The following is a 23596-nucleotide window of genomic DNA, read 5'->3' as shown; positions in this document are numbered from 1 at the left end:
CCAGCCAGTACTAATTAAAGGGAAAGCAGAGACCCACCCTGCCCCACTGGAATTTCAGGGCCAGAAGGAAGCAAGGGGTGTGGTGGTCCACTGAGGAAGGCTTGGTGGCACCATGGTATTTCTCTGGGCCTCCCAAATTATCCACTTGGGAGGGAGCCACCCATTTACTGAAGCAAACTGTGGTGAGCCATGCCCTCAACTGATGGGATCAGATCATGGAGCCATGGAACATTTCTTTGAATTTTATTGAAAATTGACATGGACATTAGAAAGATAATGAGCTAAACAGTGCTGGTTCTGGGATGTATCTTGTGGAAAAGGAAAGCCCCAGAAGGGCAGTGACTGGTCACACCTTTGAGCCAAAAGAACCACAGAGAAGAAAGGAAAACAAACACAGCTTCTGGAAAACATGCAAAGAGGCTCTCTCAAGAGACGGACAGCAGAGTGTTGGTGTTTGTGGGATGGCTACATGGGAAGGAGCACACTCACGTGGTATTCGGATATTAAGTAAAGCCAATGAATTGAAGGCAGATTTACCAACATCAAAGCTCTCCTTCCAGATACCAAGTTGAGCAGAAACCTCTTGCAAAGCCCCCAAAGCCCCTTGGAAGTTTGCGTGGAGAAGCTTTGTTCTCACTAAGCTTAAACCCCGTCAGTCAGTTTTTCTCCAGCAGAATGTTAATGCTCCATACCTCCCCCTCGCTGGGGGCTACAGAAGGTCTTCGAATGCTGAAGATGCAAATGTCACTCAACTTTCTCATCCATATTCAGAATCAGCCTGACAGTGGCTGAAGACAGTCAACCCATTGAACCAGAGAGTTGTTTTTAAAAAACAAACAGAAAACTCAAAACCTTGTGAACAGTACTTCCACACCCACAGCTGAGGTCTCTTGCCCCAATCACTTAACACCTGGGTGAGTGGTTCTGTCGTCGGCTGAGGTTACATTTGGTCCAATTCCAGCTCTGATGATTCTTTTCCTGCCTTGTGAGTTTAGGACAAGACACTTCCATGTAAAACACCATGTAAGTCAGAAGAGAGCTTCTTGCCTGGACACAGGGACACATGTACACTCGAGTGTGGTGTTATGTGCACAGTTGCAGGGGAGGGGAACTGGTTGGTTTCTTGCTTGAGACAATATGGAGCCCTAACTAACTCTTCTATAATGGCAGTCTTCTCCTTTAGACTTAGTACAGCTGCTGAAGACAAGGTTAAAAAAAGCTGGAGAGGGAGAGAGAAAGAGAGAGAAAACACGAAATTAGCTGAAGAGAAAGGACATTGAAAGTGGCATGCAAGGGGAGTGGGCAGTGGAAGGTAGCGTAGATTAAATGCCAAGAAGACAGGAACAGGTCACGGAGGGACCATCACCATGGAGAAATCTGTTGAGAAGGTTTGAAGAACACCACACACCAGTTTAATGAGTCTTGCTTTAATTAAAAACTAAGCACATATTAACAGCCACATTTGAATGCCAAGTGAGTTTTTAAAAAAGACCCGAACTAGGTGGGGAAACCAGACTTGTTGACTTCAGAGAAATGAATGTTGTGTGTATGTGTGTGTGTGTTTCAGGAAAGCCATTCCATTCTAGTCTAGAAAAACAAGAGCACAGATCATATCTAATGGTTTTTGTTTCACTAGAAGGAAACAGATTTTTGAGTATTTTTAAAGAATAGTAACAACCGTACTGATTCAAAAGATGTTCAATGCCGGGCAGTGGTGGCCTTTAATCCCAGCACAGAGGCAGGCGGATCTCTGTGGAGTTCAAGGCCAGCCTGGTGTACAAGAGCTAGTTCCAGGATAGCCAGGGCTACAGAGAGAAACCCTGTCTCACACACACACACACAAAGATGTTCAAGTGAAGAAAAACAAAAACCTTCCCATTTACAGTGAGAAGAGCTGCTCAGTGAAATTTAGCATCATCTCAATTTAATGAGTTTGATTGCTTTTTATTTCCACCAAAGTTCCCTGATTACAAGAAGCCACACAGTGTACCGGTGAAATGGACATTGGCCTGGTCCTGGTTCAGATTTATAGGAAAGCTAACTGACCATCAGGCATCATGGTAGCTGGCCTGAAGCCTTCTCTCCACCTGCCCCTATCCATCCTATCCTATTCTTCTATGTGAAAACCCTCAAGACTCCTCTAACAATGACTGGTTTCTCTGAACATAAAAAAAAAATTGTCTTCAGGAACATACATAAATACTTGGGTCCCTTTGGTGAAAGGATTGGGAACCCAGAGACAAAATTTTGCTTGGACTTTGCCAAGAAATAGCAGTGGAACCTCAGATAAGTGCCTTCATTTCTTTACATGTCAATATCCTCGTAGGGGGTTACATCATCCATGCTGGCCAAAAAGTTCCCACCTTATGTACAATTCCTCCTTGCTTTTGAAAAGTGGTCTAGCTCAAATACTTGCAAAGTATTTTGAAATCCGCAAGCCTCAAGTAGTGTATTTATATACAATTGCAAAGGAGAGGCCTCATTTCCAGGAAGGTGAGTTAAAACGTCTAAAACAGCTGGGTCTGCACGTAGCTGGTGTTTGCCTTTAAATACAGGCAGGCAGATCTCTGTGAATTTGAGGGCCAGCCTAATCTACGCTGTGATGCCAGGGCTACATAGTAAGAACCTGTCTTAAAAACAAAAACCCCACAGAATCCCATGGCTACAAATAAGAGGTCTTTCTCAAGGAGACTCAGTTAACTCAGTAGCCTGACTCCCCCGACTACTGACTGTGTAACTGAAGGTATTTGGGGATTCTGCTTTGGGCTTTCTGTTTTGGTGGTGATGCCTTGTTCTGTTTTACATTGAGGCATAGGGTTACCTGAATTTCTCTACTTCCAGTTGGTTTTTCCCAAGAAATTAGCTCATGCTTTCCCATTGTGACCCTGTACTTGCCTCTGGCCACAGGCCAGTACATATGAACATTGTCTTCTCCCTTTGACCACAAAACAGAGAAAGTGTGCACACTGACTTGCTCGCTTTTAACTAGTTCTGCTCTGGGCTTAGTCTTGGCTTCCGAGTGTTAACTGTGATTGTAGAGAATGGCTCTGCCCTTTTGCAACAGTTCCGAAAGCCTGTAAATGTATCATCACCTTGCGTGTTTTAGAGGTAGTGATTATACAACCACCTTTAAAATATGAAAAAAGAAGAAGGTCATGGTCCACGCCAGTTGGACTGGGAGGCAGAAGCAAGTTGCAGAACTCAAATAAAACAGAGAGAGAGAGAGAGAGAGAGAGAGAGAGAGAGAGAGAGAGAGAGAGAAGCTTTAAGTACCAGAGCAGGGGTGGAGGGCCCAGCTGTCTGGCACCATTAAAAAAAGTTGTCAGTTAAAATAAGAACCTTCTCTTAAAAGGCTAAGTGGAGTCCAGTCCAGCTGTAGCAGGGCATACTATTCAGTACACAGCCATGGATTACTGCAAAGGAAGGGCAGAGAGACGCCATATTAGCCACAGATCATTGCCAGGTCGCCTCTAGCTGTTGCTCTGTCACTAGGCAAACACCAAAAGCCATACTGTGCCTCATGGTCCTGACAGTGGAAGGCTCTGTACTTCAAAGGGCTTCCAAAAGCCACAATCAGATGGGACCCATTATAAAACTTAAGACTAGGGTATTTTTAAAATATCAAATCCTTAGACTGAAGTAAATGTCAAGCAACAGCATCTCTTCTTCCCTCCAGCTAATGGTCTCTCCTCTTTGAAGTGGCACGGGTGTAAATGCAGATTCAACCCATCATTACAATCATCAGGTAGACTAGCATACTCATCCAGGCAAGCCCCAAGCCTAGCTTCTTGAAGCAACTCACCAGTTTAAAAACTGGGATTATTATTATTGCTAGTCCATCTCATTGGGATGGCAAGAAATGACCAATGACATGCTGAAATCCCCAAGGAGAATTCTATAAGTCTATCATTCAAGACTCTAGGCTGGTAATAATATGCTAGTTTATTTTCCCTTCTTTATCTGTGGGGTGTCCAGAATTAGAGGGGAAATATACACTGTCTTGCCCAGAAAATTGTGTTTTATAGAAAGGGTTTGGTACAAAGAAATGTGTGCTGAATGGAATCGGGAAAGGGCTGGGCTAAGATGGTAGAAGAAATAGGTATCACTAGCAATTCTTTTGAAGCCTATGAGAAGAGGTTATGGCTCTTTAGAGGAATGGGAGGACAATCCCATTGACTAGGATGCAGGAGTGTAAGGGGAAAGCTCTGAGGCTTGACTGGTATTTATCAGCCAGGGTAGATGGAAATACCTCAAGGAAACAAATAGTGGTCAAATTCACATGAGGAAGAGTAGCAAATAGCAACTCCTGAACATGTGACAGTCTGGCAAAGATAGGGATAGAGAAGTAGGGGCACATATGGTTGGGGGTGCTAGGAGAGGGACTAAGGTATGGCATGTGACTCCAAGCTATGTCGTTGCTGGCTTCTTGGTCAGAGGCCAGGCATCATCATTTGACTCTCAGGCTTCTATAACATTCGCAGGAAGAGAGGGGAGGGCATGGGTTGTATGCCCCCTCAACATGGTAAGGGGGAAATAAGAGAGGGAGGCCCAGTTCTGTTGCACAGGAAAGGGTGCGTCTACAGGAAGCCCAAACTGAAAATGAAAAGAGAAGGGGGGTTAATGAATGGATGGATCCCTAAAAAATAGCCAGAAAGAAATTAAGTCATAACTAATAGCTAAAGTAGAATAGCTATGTTAGATGGTCTTAAAAGTCTTATGCACTGGCTTCTGGGAACATGCTTTCTCATATTAATGGCAGCAGTGGTGACATTAAAAAAGCAAAATAAAGACCAAATCCCACACAAATAATTTTTAAAATCTATTCTTGACATACAATCCCACATACACACATCCAGATAACCTTGTCCATGTATACCAAGTCTCTAGTGACCTTAGGCTACCAGACACAGCATCAGGCTCACAGCCCTCTTGTCCCAAAGGACAAGAAGAAACCGAGGTTTCAACTTTGGCATCTTTTGTAGCATGTTTAGCCGGCTAACTGCAACCCTAAGCCAATACCTGTTTGTCAAGTGTGTGATGGGTGGGGTTCCAACCAGTGACTTGTAAACCTGAGCTACAGAAGCCCACTGGTTTGTGTTCATGCCGTACTTTGACCTGTCTCCTGCTGGGATTTCATTTCTGTGATATAAGTATATTAAGTCATATTGGTCCCTGTGTCACATATGAAGAGACTGACTGATATGCCTGTGGTTATAAAGTATTATATCCATGATAAGAGATATCTAACCAAGACTCTCCTATTACTGGGAGAGTCTTAATGGTCTCTGAGAATTTCTTTGCTTTGTTTCAAAATCCTTGTTTATGACCTGAAAATGAGATTTCTTTTATAGTTTAGATGTGATGTGTGCTTCAAAGACTCATATATTAAAGGCTTCCTTGTCAGCTAAGGGGTTTTGAGGAAGCAACTAGAGTCTGAGGGCTCTGATTTAACAGAATAATCCTGTTGAAAGATTCATAGTATTACAGGCAGGCCTGTTGGAAGAAGTAGGTCACTGGAACAAGTCCTGTGATGCTGTATCTTGTCCCTGCCTCATTTCTCTGCTTCCTGGCTGGCACGAAGTGAGAAGCTCTGCTTCTGTACACCCCTCTACCACGATGCTCTGCCAAGATCTACGCCACACCAATGAGGCCAAGTGACCATAAATAGAACCAAATTTCCTTCCTTAAGTTGATTTTCTCGGGGATTTTTGGAAAAACAGACACAACAGTCATCCCATTAAATTAGTGCTATTTACGGGGAGTGGAATTAGACAAACATGCATATATGAGAATATGCAATCAACTGTTCACAATGAATGTGCCTGCTCTCCCATGTATAGAAGCTTCCCTCAGCCTGCCTTCTAGGTGGCTTTTCTGATCAACCCCTCAAGTGAAGGTTTTGGGAAGGAGGCACATAACCTTTGCTGCTTGCAGATCCTAGGCAGCTAAGGCCCTCCCAGATCAAATGATCTAGAACTGCTTTTGCAGTCGACTACACAGAAGCTTGGGGTTGAAATTGGCTGCTCCAGCTGTTTATCGTCTCTCACTTATAAGGCGTGACTTTAGTGATAGTTTTCCAGGGTCCATTTTAAGGATGGCTACTAACAAAGACGTACCCAGGGAACTCTGGGTGAAAATCATTCGGTGTGCAATGAAATCTGAATTAGTCAAAATGGAATTCACCAAAATACATCTTTCCTGCTCTCATTGAAAATGGTAGAACAGGGGCTGGAGAGATGGCTTGGTGGTTAAGAGCACTGACTACTCTTCCAGAGGAGCAGGGTTCAATCCCAGTACCCACATGTCAGCTCACAACTGTCTGTAAATCCAGTTCCTGGGGATCTGAGACCTTCACACCAATGCACATAAAATAAAGTTAAATAAAAAAAAAACAATTCTTTAAAAAAATTTTTTTTTTTTTTGGTTTTTCGAGACAGGGTTTCTCTGTGGTTTTGGAGCCTGTCCTGGAACTAGCTCTTGTAGACCAGGCTGGTCTCGAACTCACAGAGATCCGCCTGCCTCTGCCTCCCAAGTGCTGGGATTAAAGGCGTGCGCCACCACCGCCCGGCTCTTTAAAATTTTTTAAAAAAGAAAAATGGTAGAACAAAGAAACTCCATATGAACTGAGCTCCTACTATGTGTCAGACACTTGACTAGGCACCTGACCTATGGTAGTGAGCAAATATTCTAGGAATTTAGTCTTCCTAAATAGAAAGCTGCCGTTTGAAGCTGGTGCCCTAGCAGGGGCCCCAGGGCTTGTTTTTAAAACAGGTTGTAAATCATTGCTTTGTTCTTCTAGGATGCATTTGTTTGACTCAGTTCCCTGGGCTTTCTGTTTCAGAAGCCTGGATGGACTTCCTTGCTGGCATTTGCTTGAAAGGAGGGTTCCTTTGCCAGCTGCCTGAGGTTTGTAGTGCAATGACTGCAACCCTTGATTTGATGACTAACAGCAGGCTCTCCATATAAAGCACCGCATGGCTGAGCCAGGGGACATCTTCTCAATACTTTAGTCCCCAACCCAAACAAACCAAAAGTAAGAAAGGCAATTTATGCAACCACTGGGGTACTTTCACCACCAACTAGATGTTTTATGTTGGCAAATTATTGCTAATTTTATAGGTGTGATAATGATGGCTGTGTTTATTTTAAAGCATCATTATCTCCTAGAAATACATACTATGCATTTTACACATAAAATGATACAACTTTTGCCTTAACAATTCAGCATGTCTGGGTAATTGAGGAAGCAGGATTGGCTGTATGTCAATGATTCTTTGATGGCCAGGCTCCAGGAATACGGGGGCTGAAGTGTACTATTACCCCTTTTCTCTCTACATTTCAAAGTTTCCGTGTCAGAGTTAAAAAGAAATCTAAGTGCGCTGTTAAAAATATTTCTATTCAATTTCACCCCACTTCCTGGTTTTGGTAGCGTATACAAAAGGCGCTTAATCACTGCTTTCTTTTATCCTATAATGACTGCTTTCATTTTCTTTAAAATCTGTGCGATAGCATGGACTGTTCTACTTCTGTAGACACAACCACTAGCCCTCAGAGATTCTTACAAAGAATTACCTGCTAATTCTTTAGCAGAGGTTTTCATGAAGCTTGTTCTTACAGAACTAATTTTTAAAAGATTTATATTTAGTGTGTGTGTGTGTGTGAGTGAGAGAGAGAGAGGTGTGTGTGTGAGAGAGAGAGAGGCGTGTATGTGTGTGTGTGTGTGTGTGTGTGTGTGTGTGTGAGAGAGAGAGAGAGAGAGAGAGAGAGAGAGGTGCGTGCGTGTGTGTGTGTGTGTGTGTGTGTGTGTATGCGCATGCGCACGCAAACGCATGCGCATGCAGGTGCCCACAAAGGCCAGAAGAGGTTGTCAGATCCCTTGGAGCTAGAGTTACAGGCAATTGTGGGCCGCCTAATGTGTGGGTATTGGGAGGCAAACTCAGCTCATTTGGAAGAGCAGCAAAGTGTTCTTAACCGCCTGAGCCATTTCTCCAGACCCAGAATTAAAGTTTTAAAATTAATTTCTTAGTACCATTTATGGACACACGTGCCATGGTGTAGAGTGACCGGAGGAGAACTTTTATGGAGTTGTTTCTCTTCTTACACCTTTCTATGGTTTCTAGGGATTAAACGCAAGCTGCGAGACTTCAGCAGCTTTCTGTGAAAGGTAAATGCTGCCATGAAGCCTGCCAAACCACCTCACCTGTTCTATACAGCACTAAATGTAAGGATTTCCTTATAGTATCTGAGGTCTCTTCACTATCTTCCACTTTGGTTATATTTTGGAGGGTGGGGCATGCAATAAAAAGAAATTGGAGAACTTGAACCCCTCAGATAAGGAGCAGTTACTAGAGGGGGACAGAGAAGCAATTTCTCTTTGCACAACCTTGTATCTGGGGTGTATGTGTGGGGTAGTCAGTATTGACGGTGACATGGCAGGCAAGGGACTGTGAACCCAGCAGTTTCCTGCATCCTCACACTTCATTTTGAAAGTCATGATTATGGCTCTGTATGAAAACAGTGTCTGAGCTGAAACTTTACATGCTGGTCAGATGATCTCTCTCCTATGCTACACAGCTGTTCCAGCAACAGAAGTGTGCAAATGCCGTCACACACATACATCTAATCAGGCAGGCAGGCAGGCAGGCAGGCAAGCACTCCAGATGTAACAAGCCCACTTAAAACCACGACAGATTACAACTTTATACTGGAAGTCTTGGGAGGAAAGTAGCAGGTCGAATGAAGCCATTTCTTTCACGGTTAACTATATGTATCACAAGTGTGGGGTTTGGGGAGGTATGTTCTAGAAGCCACTGGCAGTTCTATTTAGAGTTAATAAAGCTTACCAGGACCCTGGGTCTCATGCAGCATGCAGCAAACAGCAGAGTTAACTGTAAAACAGTAAGAGCTGATGAAGGTGGAGTGAGCATGAGGAGAAATGCAATATTAAGAATTGATACAAATAATGAAGTGTTAGAGGTCAAAGGATTAGGAGAAACGGGGAAGGGAACAGGGAAGTGTGGCTTGGTAGACCCTAAAACACTACCACTCTTTCTTAGTCTCTTTAGGGGCATCCAGAGGAAATTCTAAAGCTGGGGCTTGATCAGATCCACCCACAGTCTGTCTAAAAAAAATTACTACAAGGATTTATACCCTTCGCCAAACCATCACCAGCAAAAGCGCCATGGGAGCAGAGCAGCATAAACTTAGTGGCACAGCCTCTCTCCAAGTTCACCAATTGCTCACAGAGATGCAGAAGGAGCCCAGACCTGGGGCCACTCACAGAGTATGGATGGGGACGGGCTATTGTGCCGGCTCTGAATGCTAGTGTAAGGTGCCACATCCCAGCAAGGTTTTCACCCATCCCAGAACTGGAAAGGGGCACTGGCACCAATCCCAGATATTTCTGGAGAGTGGGGAAAGAAAGACTCATCCAGTCTTCTGCATGAGGTGGGAGGAAGTCAGTTTGGGGAAAAGTCTGGTCTGGGAAGAGCTTTCACTGAGTATCTTGAAGGGACTGGATACAGCAGTGGTTCTCAACCTGTGGGCCCCCAACCCCCTTGTGGGTCAAACCCTTTCATAGGGGTCACCTAAGACCATCAGAAAACACAAAATTACAGTCATGAAGTAGTAACAAAAATAATGTTATGGTTAGGGGTCAGCACAACATGAGGAACTGTATTGAAAGGCTGCAACATGAGGAAGGTTGAGAATCACTGACCTACAACATCAGTGCATCCTAAACAAACCAGGTGATGACAAATTGTTTACTTTGTTTCTTTACTTTTGGATTTTTGAGATGGGGCTTCTCTGTGTAACAGTCCTAGTTGTCCTGAAATTTGTTCTATAGACCCAGCTGACCTCAAACTCAAGTACCGGGATCAAAGGCATGTGCCACCACCACCCAGTGCCAAAGAAATTTTAAAAAGGAAAATATGAATCGTTTTCTGTTAGTATAACTGATGTGCCATGACTGATAAGTTAATAGATGATGCATCCACAGAGGTTTTCCATCTGCCTAGTTGAACCTTAGTGAATTTGATATGTAGCTGTAAGATTCTGTTCTGGGGGTGGGGGGGCATGGCGGGTGGATCTCTGTGAGTTCTAGGCCAGAGTGGTCTACAGAACTAGTTCCAGGATAGCCAGGGCTACACACTCACACCAAAAAAAAAAAAAAAAAAAAAAAAAAACAAACAAAAAACAAACAAAAAACCCTGTTTCAAGACCCCACCCCCACCCCAAGAAAAAGATTCTATTCTTAAAAAAAAATCTCTGGACCAAGTTGATAACATATTCAAATTACATAATATGTAGTCAAACTGGATAACAGGATCACAAAACTCAGTGCCGTGAAATATAAAATAGTCTACATTCATGGTGTGATTCCTAAGTGAGAAGCCAGGCACAGAGGCAAAAAGATACTTCTTCCTTCTGGAAAGTATCCAATGGCTGACTCAAATCAGTGGCCCCAAATCAAAGGTCATGAGCATGGGCATCTCTGGGATGTTAAAGGTCCTTTAGTAAGGATGTTGTTAAATACTCCATCCCGGAATACCCCGAGTCCCACTGCACAAATAGGCACAGAGCACAAGGGAATCTCTGCATGCTTGCTTGCCAAAACTCTTTCCTCTTCTCTGGCTCTGAAATGAGGAATGGGGTATTTCTGCAAGCAGAGACTGCTAACCTACCAAACACTTGGAGAAACAATGGTTTCTGAACCATTTCCCAAGCTTGAAAATGGCCTATGCAGAGGACACTTGCATCCAAAGCCCCCCCCACCCCCCACCCCACTAAGTTCTTAGTACCCCGGGCTGGGCATACCTATACCTAAGCAGCCAGCAGGAAGAGGTATAGCAAAAGGATGGAGGATGGGAGACAGGGTGCAGCCTTCAGTGGCAGCATTTACCTTTCACAGGGTGCAGCTAGAATGGAGGCAGAGTAAGATTGTAGGCCCCTCCCCTCAGATGTGGGAGGAGCAAGCAGACCTGTATGCTGCATGATACTGAAAGTCTAGAGCAGGGTTCCCCCCCTCCTAATGCTGCGACCCTTTAACAGTTCCTCTTGTTGTGCTGACCCCAACCATAACATTTTTGTTGTTACTTCATAACTGTAATTTTGCTACTGTTATGAATCATAATGTAAATATCTGTTTTCCGATGGTCGTGGGCCACCCCTGTGAATGGGTGACTTGACCTCCAGAGGGGTCTTGACTTGACCTCCAGAGGGGTCTTGACCCACAGGTTGCGAAGCGCTGGTCTAGGGTCTGGGGAAGTGCATAGAGCTTCTACTAAAAGATCCTGGTATGTCCATCCTTTTGTTCCTCTCTTTATCCCTCTACATCTCACAGTTTGTTTCCTACTTCCTAGCCCCTCTTCCCTTACTATCCGCCCTGAGTTTGCAGAGCTTTCCCAGATGGGCCAAAGGGCAAAGCTAGACTTCTGGGAGTGCTCTTCTTCTCTCAGCAACTCAGACTTGGGCACCATGAGGACACTGAACTAACTACAGGAGTCTAGCTGCAGCCTGCGGTGCACACCTGCCCACCAGCCCCCTTGGCCTCTAAATCCTAAAAGGTGGTGGACAGAGTTGAGGGGAGGGGCTGGGCAGGAAAAGAAAGATGCCACACACACACACACACACACACACACACACACACACACATACACTCACCCCCGCGGCAAAGCCTGCTACTTACTTCTTCTTCTCTTTATCCCTTTTCAGAGTCTGCGAGCCCCCAGCCTGAGAGCCTTGAGACTGGAGCAGCTCAGCTGCTGTCTTTCTCTGTTTGAAAGCATTCACTTCATCATCCAGGGATTTCTTCTTATCCTCCAGCTTCTTCTTCTCTTCCTGGTGCAGTTTCTTCAGACGGTCAAACTTCTCATGCAGCTGGCAGAGAGGCACAGGGAAGTTAGAGGGAGTCTCCCCCACCCCTCTGCAGCAGTGAGCAGTCCTCAGCCCAGCCAAGACCAGAGTGGGTGCGAACCACTGTGTCTGCAACCCAGTTGGACTCTGGGACAATAAGAAACATTCCTGCCAGTAACAGCCATGATGACACTAAGGATTATTGTAGATTGCTGTAATTGTTCTCAGAATCTCTGCTCCTGAAATGGTCAAGGACCAATGTATTCTGTGTAAACAAAGATTTTATTTCAAAGAACCCCTGTAGTAGTTATTGGGTGTAGTTGCTAATAATATGTACTTAAGTTTGTTACAAGCCTAATCTAATATAACTAATATAATTAAATCTAATATATTAAAACATTTTCATTAACACAGGACTCTATTCCTTTTCTTTTTGAGACAGGATCTTGCTGTGCAGTTCAAGCTAACCTTGAACTCACAACCCTCCTGTCTTCGCCTTTTGAGTACTGAGATAAAGATATAGGCCAGCATGCTTATCTTACAACACAGTTGAGGTAGAGTCTATTTCATGAGGAAACAGAAAGTCTCATAAATGAAGGCATTTGCCCAAGGTCAACAAGTCTTTGGAGGATTCTATAATGGGATTCTATAATGGGATCGTCCATATGTAAAGTTCTCCTTCTGGCTAAGCCCGTACTTTAGGATCTACCTGTCTCTGCTCCCCAACGCATGTGCAGCCAAATTTGGGTTCTTAGATTGTTTAGGAACTAAGACCAAGAGAAGGGAAGTGCTGGCTGATATTATTCTGGCATTGAGATGGGACCGGGTAGAGGATGCTTGCAAGTCAAGGCCGTTGCTTGAAAGAATAACTGCATATGTTTGATTCTTTTTAAAGAACTGATTACTATCAGGGGCTTATTACTTATTAGGGGCTGGAGGGATGGCTCAGGAGTTAAAAGCACTTTCTGCTTTTCCAGAAGACTCAGTTTTGGTCCCTGGCATTCACTTGGCGCTCAGTCATCTGTAACTCCAGTTCCAGAGGATCCAATGCTCCAAAAAAATAACTCCAAAAATGTGGGCCTATTCCACCTTGTCTGAAGGTCAGGGAGTTTGAGTTATTGTGCTTGCTCAAAGTTGTTGACAACAGGTGTGGCTCCACACCCTGAATCAACGTGCCCCACTGCCCAGGAGAACTGGGTGTTCTCCTAGAGCGGCTCCGCACCCGCAGCTGCATCAGGATTTACATTTGCAATGGGCTAACGAGAAGAGCTGAACTGTAAATTTTATTGTATATTTCAAAATGGTCAAGAGTATAGTTCAAATGCACCCCCTATCAGTACTGGGAATGTTGAACCTCGGGCCTAAAGCATGCTACTGTACAAGAGCTTGACCGCTGAACTACATCCCTAGCCCCCTTTCAACTTTTCTTATTTAGAGACAGCGATTGACTAAATAGCCCAGGCAGGCCTTGAACTTGTGCTCTTGCTAGATTATAGCCTGTGTGACCAGACTTGGCTTAGATTTTAAATATTTCCAACAGAAAAAAAAAAGGAAAAAAAAAAACAGCTGGTAGTGTGCATGCCTTTAATCCCAGCACTCAGGAGTCAGAGGCAGGTGGATTTCAGGAATTCAAGGTCAGTCTGGTGTATAAGAGCTAGTTCCAGGACAGCCAGGACAGTTACACAGAGAAATCCTGTCTTGAAAAATAACAAAAAAGATAAACATATGAAATGAAGTGACTCTTTGCTTGATTTAATAATTCTATTATATAAACATAAAAATTGCACATCATACTCCATAAATATAAGCAATTAATAAAATATTTTGAGCACTGTAATTCATGCCTGTAATCCTAGGATGCAAGCAAGAGGTTCTAAAATTTGAGGCCAGCCTGGGCTACATATAGGCTTCGAAACCTAAGCAAATGAATGAATTCAAATTTCCAAAAAAAAAAAAAAAATCCACCTATAGCTATTGGCTACCATGTTGATTGGCAACACCTCTACTTAATTAACAGAATGAGAAAATATCCCAGCCTTAGGGAATGAAGGCCAAGAAGATTCTCTCCACCCAAGCTGCACTCCAGTCCTGTCCAGAGGCTGCGCGTCCCTCTCCCCTCCAGCTGCCCTGTCAAGGCTGAGGTCTCTAGCACTGCACTCAGTCTCCCCTCCTACCTGCCTGCTCTCCAGGCCACACTTACTTCTTTTTCCGCCTCCTTGAGCTCAGCTTCTTTCTCTTTGACTCTCTGGACAAACATCTGTCTCATCTCCTCTTCTTTTTTCTGGAGCTCCCCTAGGAACTCATTTCTCTTCGCCTCATATGTCTCCTGTAAACTGTAGATGGGGTTCAGTCAATTCCACTGCCTCCCGGGCAAGTCCTGCTCAAGAAAACGGGCCCCAACCATCCTGAGCCCCCCTCATCCTCTCTGCTCTAATTCTAATTCTGACAGAGAAATGTAAAGAGAGGACCATCAGAGGGGAGGGGACAGCTTGGCATACAGCAGCAAGATTACAGAGCTACTGAAGGGGCAGAGGAGCCCCGATGAACTGGATACCACCTTCTAGAAATCTCTCTCCCCCTCCCACCCCCCTCACAGAGGTGAAGTGACTCGCTGAAGATTGTACACCTAGTTAGAGGCAGAGCTGACACCAGAAGCTGGGTCTCCTGTTTCTTCATGTATGGCCTCTCTCCCACTGCACTGCACCGCCAGGTCCTGGCTCCAGAACCACCCACATTGATTCAGCACTTCCTCAAATACTTGCTGAGATTACAGCTACCACGTAAGTCAGCAGTGCGAATAGACATGATGCTAGTCACTCGCTCAGCATCTAGCGCCTAGAGTCACCGTGCCTGCCTTAGAGGAGCTCGGGGTCTATCGGGAGATGCCTAGATCAAGACCATGCCCTGGTCTGTACATATTATTTTAAAAAGAGTCAGAGTCAGCCGGGTGAAGACCAGAAGGACTGTGTTCCAAGAACAGAGCAGCATACTTGAATAGGCCTGGGGGAATCACAGGAACCACGGAGGACTGGGAGGGGAGGTTCCTGAGTCTGGAAGAAGAGGACAGGCTTTGGATGCCACATGGAAGAAGTGGACACATATCCCCTGAGTGGTTTTCATCACTCAGAACATGGGAAAGTCCACTTGGCTATTCTGGGAAGAAAACTATGCAGCAATTTCAGTATGACAGGGCAGGATCTTCATGTCAGGGCTGGCAGGGAATGGAGAGAGATCTGGAGGAGCAACAAGGGCTGCAGAATTTCCAGGCCTTGGAAGAAATCAAAGCTGATTCCAGACAGCTGTCCCCTGAGTAACTCATACCTGCTTTCTCAAGTGTATCTTATTGTCTTGGTGCGCATCTCTCTTTGAATCTTTGTGCTTATGATCGACATTAAAGTTTCTAAATATACTCCCAAAGGAAGCTGATTCTAGTTTCTGGCCTGGGCCACTAGCTAGATGGTAGAACATGAACAGCATGGAAGAGGGAGAAGAAGGACGTGGGCTGGATGGCAGACTGTTGGGGATTCAGGATAGGCATCCATAGCATGTCTGAGGGCAAATGTCTGCGGTGCAGCTGCATCTGTGGGCTTGGAGTTCAATGGTAAAGCGTTAGCTTTGGAGTCATCAGATTCCCGGGTGCTAATTAGACCTGTGAGAATAGAAAGAGCCAGAACAAAGAGACGGGAGTATGGAAGAGCTGAGGCCCATGGAAGGAACCCCAAGGGGGCAGTAACATTTAAAGGAGAAAGCTGAAGAAATGAACCTGAAAGTGAGGGCAAGGGGAGAGGGATGAAGCTGGCCGGGCCCAACACTGACAGAGCTGAAGGCAGAGGGTATTTCAAGAAAGCCAAACGAACATTTCACATTAAAATCAAAGATAGAAATCAGGCCACGATGAAACTGACCACCGATCTACAACTGTAGGCCTTAGAGAGAGGCCCTTTTGTGGAGAGCTGGAGGCAGAAGGCAGATTGCAGTGAGTTGAGGAAGAGAGGAGGAAGAGGAACAGCGGAGACTGAAGTGTTTTTTCCCTGTCAGAGACAAAGCTCTTGATGGGAGGAACTGGCAAGAAAGAGCAGAACTGAAAAAGGGCTCGTGAGGCAGGAGTATTTACCAGCAAGGTGGACAAGGGCAGTGGGAGAGGGGGGAAGGTGAAGATGCAGGAACAGAAGACTCGAGGATGGGGCAAAGGAGGGAAGGCCAGGACTGAATGGACAGGTAGAAGTACACCTTCTAGATGCAGAGGAAAACTGGAGGTGAAGGGAGAGAAACCGAGGGCCTTCCAGCAGAGGCAAACTCGCTTTCCTCCCTGCACAGGAGCTCTGGGGCCCTGACCTGCCTCTCCACTGAGGGGTGGGAGGCTGCCATTCCTAAAGCAGACAGTCCCCCAACGGACCACTTGTACAGTGTCCTAGGCCCTCTTTCTGCCACGAACAGGTTCTGTGGGATCCCAGAGGCCATTTGAGTGCCTTTTCCTCCCACAGATATCCCCTCGGCTTGCTCATGGATGCCTGACATTTCCTGAAAGGAGATGAGTCACGGTAAAGGGCTGATGACGCACTGTGTATAGAGAGCAGATGCTTCCACTGGCCTAGGGTTCCCACCTGCGTACTAAAAAGCACTTTAGTTCTGAGGTGAGGAAAACACCAGGGATTATTCATCTTCAGGGGTCAAAACAAAACTCACACTGAAATTCTTAGGCGGTGGGAGAAGAGCCTCAGGCAGGTCACCAATACAAGCAAAGTGGCTGTGGTCCTATTCTGTATTTTCCTATTTCTTTACTTAGTGGGGCTTGTGCATGCTAGGGAAGCACATACTGGAAACCTGTCTTAAGCAACAGGAGAACCAGATGAAGAAAGTGGGAACAGAGGACAGTTCCTGACTGCCACCCAGTAGAACGAAAGCCCAGCTCAAGGTCTATGGAAGGGAGGGGCCAAAGCAGTGAGTAGTCAGCAAAGTGTTCTCTGGACCCCTGCCCTTCCCTGCTTTTCTAAGTGGCAGATGTGCAACACTGGTGACTCAGGAATTCCTTTGGGCCCCCTAGCTAACTCCCACACCTCTCCTCCCCGGCTGATTATTGTCCAGGGCAAGGTTTTCTGAACTGGACCAGGCGGGCGTGACCTGGCGTGAGCGGTACCTGAATGGTTTGCTGTCAGGGTCGGTGTCCTTGAAGCCCATCTCCTCCAGCTTACAGCGGCGGTACAATTCATAGTGCCGGGTGTGGGTCTGCTCCCGCAGATCCTCCATGTTGACCCGAATCAGCATCTCCCGCAGCTTCACAAAGTCGCAGTGGGCCTCATTTTCAACTGCATAGCGGGGATTGGGGCATTGGAAGTATATTGAAAGGAAGGCCAGCAGAAGAAGAAATGGATGCAGTGAGAAGTAAAGTGTCTAATGGTGACATCGCCTCGCAGCCTCTTTATATGGCTCCTACACATTTAACCTAATTCCATTTTCTGTGAAAATGGGAATGAAACATTATGAAAGGGCAATACTACTGTACAAATATCTAAGAACTTTCATTAAGGCCTCCGCACAAATTTACCAAGCAGACTTGCGCAGAAATATCTGCTCTACATTGCTTTGCAGATGACGACGCGTGCACCTCTATCTAGCCATCCACCCAATAAATATTAGTGGAATCTCTGTTTCCAGTATTCTCTCTGGCCCAGATAATTCAGAAGCGAAGTCTTGGGGCCACACTTTTAGGAACCTGCAGTTTAGTGGGAAAGCGCACGTAAACAGAACAATATAACACAATGCCAAAATTACAAACGTGGAGGCATGGCTGCAGTGCAGTAAAAGCCCAGAAGAGGGGGACCTGTGAACTCCAGGAGAACAAGGGCTTCCCAAAAGATAAAACCTCTTGGATGACGCTGGAAGGGAGAGTCGAATTTATCAGGCAGATAATAGAACGTGATCTTCACAAGGCCTCCGAAGGCTAGGCAAGGCCACATAGTGAGCAAGTTGCAGAGTTAGGTTTCAAATCCCGGTAGTGTAGGGGCGAGGCAAAGACCATAGATGAATCTCCAGAGAGCAAGGGAAAAGAACTAGGGTAGGAAAGGTGAGAGGGAAAAGGAGGGCCAGACCTCAGGGGTGGCCCATGTGGGTTGTAGAAGCTTCCGAGGAGGTGTTTTAACAAGGGTGGATAATGGCCTGACCACTGCAATCTGAAGGGGAAAGTAGATAACCATTTCTTTGCCTTGTGGGTAGTAGACAAGAAGGTGAGCGATGTGGATTAAATCACAGCAGAGTGGACTTCTGGCCAGGGCCATGCTGCAAGCGGGGCTCTAATAGGATGTCTCCGGGCTCGGATCCATTGCGTTGTACTATTAGAGATGGTCAGATATGGTCATCAGAAGTATTTGTCCAAAGTCCAGAGTGGTCCATGTACTCTTTCTACTTAAGGTCCCTTATAGTCAGTACCGACCTATATCTATTGCCACAGAACATAAACTAATATAAAAAGCTGCAGCAATAAAATAACTCCTTGGGAGCAAGCTATATGTATCTGCTTCTTCAGCTCAAGACAGTGACCCCTGATCAGGAGGAATGATTCTAGAGCCAGGCCTGGTGGTACGCATCTATGATTTCAGCACTTAGGAGGTAGAGGCTGGAGGGTCAGGAGTTCAAGGCCAGCTTCAACTACATAGTGATTACAAGGTCAACCTGGGCTACACAAAACTCTATTTTTTTAAGGATATAAGAAAGGAATAATTCTAAGTCTTTTTTAGGCTTCCAAGCAGTGTTCAACTGCTTCCTCATCCAGAAAAAAATGTCAACTAGGGAGTTCAAAACAAACAAACAACAGCAGAACTCAGTTTGGGATAAGAGGAGGGTAGTCCAAGTTGGAGGAAGGAAGTCACTGGAAGTCTGTCTGCTGGTTTGTCTCCTCCCACCTCAGGTTTCTGTCTTTTAGGCCACAGACTCCAAAGGTGTGGCTCTTGGTCCAGAAGCCTTTTCCCGGTGTTTCTAGTGTAACATCCTGTGGTGGTGGTGGTTTGAATGGAATTGGCCCTCATAATCTCATAGGGAGTGGCACTATTAGGAGGTGTGACCTTGTTGGAGTAGGTGTGGCCTTGTAGGAGAAAGTGTGTCACTGTGAGGGCAGACTTTGAGGTCTCATATATGCTTAAGTTATGCCCATTGTCTCAGTTCACTTCCTGTTGCCCATGGGTTAAGACGTAGGACTCCTAGCTCCTTCTCCAGCACCCTGCCTGCCTATACCCTGCCATGTCCTGCCATGTTGATAATAGACTAATCTTCTGAGCCTGGAAGTCAGCCCCAATTAAATGCTTTCCTTTGTAAACGTTTGCCATGGTCAAAACACACACAAAACAAAACAAACACAAAGAGTTACCATGGTCGCCCGGTGGTGGTGGCGCACGCCTTTAATCCCAGCACTCGGGAGGCAGAGGCAGGCGGATCTCTGGGAGTTTGAGGCCAGCCTGGTCTACAAGAGCTAGTTCCAGGACAGGAACCAAAACCACAGAGAAACCCTGTCTCGAAAAACCAAAAAAAAAAAAAAAAAAAAAAAAAAAAAAAAAAAAAAAAAAGAGTTACCATGGTCATGGTGTCTCTTCATAGCAATAAAACACTGACTAAGACACATCCCCAGCTGCAAATGGCGGAGAAGTGCAAAACTTTGCATAGCTCTGCCAAACAGTCTTCTACTACCGATGGCACATCCAGACAGGGGATGGAGCTCAACAGTAGCGTTTTCATCTAGCAGGCAGGAGGCCTGACTTCCGTCTCTGACATTGTAACAAAGAAGAACCGAGGAGGTAGCTTAGTGGCAGAGCATTCGCCTAGCATGCACAAGAGGCCCCAGGTCAGTCTCAGCAGCACAGAAGAAGAAGAAAAGCATTCCAGCTACTGTGGGTGGGGCTTTGCTGCGCCTTCAATCATACCAGCCTTTGGATGTGAGGTGGGCAACTCACTATCAACTTTCATCTTCGCTTCTTTGAAACACGGTCTCCCGAAGCTGCCTTTGAACTCACGATCCTCTCTCAGTTGCGCCCCCCCACCTCCCAGGACTGGACTTACAGATGGATGCCACCCTTCTTGGGTGCCCACTCTCCTTTATTTGCCCAAGGATTGGGAAGAATTTACAGAGAAACTGTCAGTCACAGCCTGGTTTATAGCTACAGATTCAGGGCCCCCAAACCTCTGCCTCTGGCAGAGTCCTAGAGTTCATGTTACCCCCTGAACCGACAAGAGAAGCATATGTGTGAGACAGACTGCAAAAAGAATTGTCATGCATGTATACAGTATATAACTAATTCTTTAAAATGATGAAATAAGCATATCTATAAAAGAGTACATGAAATAGGTATGTGCAATTTAAAGAAATTTAAAATTTGTAAATATCCCCACAACCAAAGCGAATGTTACTATTACCTTGGAAGCCCCTGCTGGCCTCTTTTTGATCTCATGCACCTCTCTCTACTCCCTGCCTCCTCTGGCAATGAAACTGAAGCACTATCCTGACAGGGTTTAGCAGTCATTTGTATATTTTTTTATTTTAATTCGTTTAGTGTGAGGGGGTGTGGGTGTGCACTGTGCACCTGTGAGGGCGCTGGTGTTTGTGTGAAGGTCAGAGGACAAGCTTTAGAAATCAGCTCTCTCCTTCCACCGTGTGGGCTCTGGAGATCAAACTCAGGCTCAGGCCATGAGGCTTGGAGGAAAGTGTGTGTGTGTGTGTGTGTGTGTGTGTGTGTGTGTGTAGGGTGTCTGCAGAGGTCAGAAGAGGGTTCTGATCCCCTGGAGCTGGAGTTAGAGGAGGAAGGTGAGCCTCGTGGCGTGGGGGTTGGGAACGGAGGTCAGGTCCTCTGCAAGAGTAAACAGGTACTCTTTACCTCTGAGCCACTGCTCCAGCTCTCATTGTTTTTGTGTGTGTTTAACAAAAATGGTTTCATCATTCATCACTCATGCATGAATTTATCACAATATATATCATGTTATTTTAGCCTACTTTTGGAATTCATATAAATAGAAACCTACCATATGCATTATTGTGTGATTTATTTCGCTTAGCACTGTGTTTCTGAGAGCCATCCACACAGATGTAACTGAAATTTATTCACTTTCATTGCTGTCTAAGACCCCATTATATGACCATTTTACAAATTACCCCGGCTACTTTGATGGACACCTCATTGTTTGTAATAATTTATCATTATGAGTAACACTGCTGTGAACATTCTCGTGCCTCTCCTAATGACACACTCACTTCTATAGCCCTTTCTATGTTGTGCCGAGTCCATTCGTCTTTTGCTGTTTCAGGGTGGGGTATAAGGGAGTACTTTCTCCATTAGACAAAAGGAGTCTGCTCCTATCACAGAATCTGGGCATGGGGCCAGAGCTTGCTGCTAGTGACCCCCGTGGCTGTTTGAGACCCACACTGAGTAGCGGAAGCTGAGACAAGCTAGGAGCTCGGCATATCATGGCAGAGGCAGCAGATACACAGAGAAGGAGCTAAGTGCAGCCCCTCTGCACAGACTCACCCTGCACAGTCCCCCAAGGATACTGCCGCGCCCTCATCATTTTGTTGCCTATCTTCACTTCTTCTGTGCTGCCAACGACAGCGAACGGCAGGTGGGCCTAAAACAGAGGCAAACAAACACTCAGAACTCCAGCAGGACGGTAGCGAATGTCCCACAATACAGCTGTGGCTCGTCTCCAGGACTTTGGGTCATCTCTCTGAGGCACCACTCACTGCAGCAGCATTGAGAGGCGTTTATTAAGCTTCATAGCCAGGCAGGGATGAGACCTAGTTCTTGACTCTCTGTTCTGGATAACAATGGCATGGTTGAAAACACAGGCAACGGACAGGAACTACTTAAGTGGATATATGACCTAGCAAGCTACTCTCACCAGTCACCATCGCTGGGGGTGGGTTTATGAGCATCAGAAGGGGCCGGCAGAGTACAGAATCTGGCATCATTGTCTTTCCAGAGTTTGAAAGCACAGTCTAAAACCACTGAGCTGGACGGTCTTTGTTCTTGCCCACCCTAGATAAGCGCTCAGACTGACCCCATGAACCTAGAGGGCAAATCAGGAAATCTTCACCCACAAGCTCTGAGGGTGCACTATGAGGGACATAAAAAAAGTAGAAGACCCTTCCTTGCACCTTGGGAGCTTGGACTCTCATTGACAAAGCCTAAGTTACAGTCTCAAAATCCTATTAGACAGGATGTGACCGAGGGCTAAGAGTAGGTACTTCACAAATACTCCTTGAATAGAGGATGGCGGGGCTGTCAGAGTAGGGAAGAAGATGAGAGGGAAAGTTCAAGCAGGGTCAAGAGCTCGGTGCTTGCAGGAGAGATGAGGGCCAGTGAATGCAGAGGGCTAGACTGAGGGAGGAGGTGAGAACAAAAACCATGCTGTATCATCATCTGCTTGCATCCTGGCCTCTCAGCTCTAAGTGATGCAGGAGAGCTGTCTGTGAAGTGGGAGGCACTTCTCTAGGTTCAAGTAGGGAAAAAAAAAAACGCGAGAAGAAAATAAAAGCATAGGAAATGCCAGTCTTCCCTTGGGCCTGTTATTTTTATCATCAAGGGACCCTGTCAGAATGACAGGGTCACTTGCTTCCCCGCTTCCTCAAACTGCTGTCATTTGATTCCTCCAGCTCCCTGACTATTCTTAAACACACAGGCCTCACCAAACTCAATTCCAAGGCCACATAAAACCTCCCACAGCACACTCCTTTGTCACTGGCATCAAAGATGGTTCTGGAAAGTACAGGCAAACAGATCATTTCCAAGGGCCAGAAATATAAACCTTAGATAGTATCAGAGAGAGCGAGGACAGAGAGCTTAAAGGAGTCCTGCATGTCCTAAACTCCCATGCTAGGTTTTCCTGGTAAGTAGTGATGCCACCACACCTTGGATGCCAGCCTTCTCGAGCCACCTAGGATGGTTGACATTGGGTGTCCTGACTAAAGAGCGTCTGCTGTAAGTCAACTAAACACGACAGGCCAGGAGTCACTGGAAACAAGCTCTGACCATGACGCTCTAGAAAGACATGTGGCTATGACAACCAGAATGGAATCAAGCAAGACAGAGGGGAGGTTTAAATTTCAGTCACACTACAAGGTGCTACCCACGATATCCCCGTTCAGTGGAGGCCAGACTTTCTCTTAGTTTTTCAGGTCCCTGCTGGAGGCTACCAGGTGATGCTTCATACATGAGGCCCCGGGAAGGAGACTTTTGATAGCTCCAAGATGAGGTCCCTGCTGACACATAATGAGCAGACTAATAAGGGGTCCCCATGTGACTCTGCCTAAACCTATGATGAGGGAGGGACACCAAGATATGAGGTCTCCCAGATGCAGAGCGCTATCAAAATACATAGCGTGTCTTGGGAGTCTGGCCCCAGAGTCACTACTTCATCCATTTTGTACAGCTACAACAAAATACCTGAGACTAAGTAATGTCTACAGACATAAATAGACTTTCCGTAGTTCAAGAGGCTGGACATCTAAGCTCAAAGTAGTAGCACCTTTGGGTGTCTGATGAGGGTCTTCTTGTTACATCTTCCCATTGCAGAAGGTAGACAAGCTAGCTAAATTCTACACATAAGTCTCTCGTATAAAGGCCCTTAATCTCATTAGTGAGGGAGCAGCCCTTATGGCCCAACTAACTGCTAAAGGCCTGAATTCTTTTCTTCTGAAAAGAGGTTGATTTTGAATTGTGCATGTCTGTATGTGGGCATGTGCATGTCTGTATATGGGCATGTG

The 23596-nt window shown here is 45.7% G+C and overlaps 1 protein-coding gene across 7 annotated transcripts in view; it reads right to left on the bottom strand.

Annotated features, from left to right (window-relative positions):
- Positions 1-227: 227 nt before the first annotated feature.
- Positions 228-23596, bottom strand: part of Septin6 (septin 6) — a 75674-nt gene continuing 52305 nt past the window's right edge. For 4 of the 7 annotated variants that reach the window (XM_057759149.1, XM_057759155.1, XM_057759153.1 and 1 more), the window contains exons 7-11: positions 21363-21459; positions 16994-17162; positions 14057-14189; positions 11690-11880; positions 1230-3413 (exon numbers count right to left, since the gene is read on the bottom strand). In XM_057759149.1, coding sequence (XP_057615132.1) covers positions 3389-3413; positions 11690-11880; positions 14057-14189; positions 16994-17162; positions 21363-21459 — 615 coding nt within the window. In that variant the 3' untranslated portion in view covers positions 1230-3388. The other 3 variants (XM_057759152.1, XM_057759151.1, XM_057759150.1) reach the window with 3 other exon arrangements.

Source organism: Chionomys nivalis, chromosome X (genome assembly GCF_950005125.1).
Source record: "Chionomys nivalis chromosome X, mChiNiv1.1, whole genome shotgun sequence".
Lineage (NCBI taxonomy): Eukaryota > Metazoa > Chordata > Mammalia > Rodentia > Cricetidae > Chionomys > Chionomys nivalis.
Note: the sequence above shows the minus strand (reverse complement) of the source record. Positions and strands in the feature narration are given on the sequence as shown.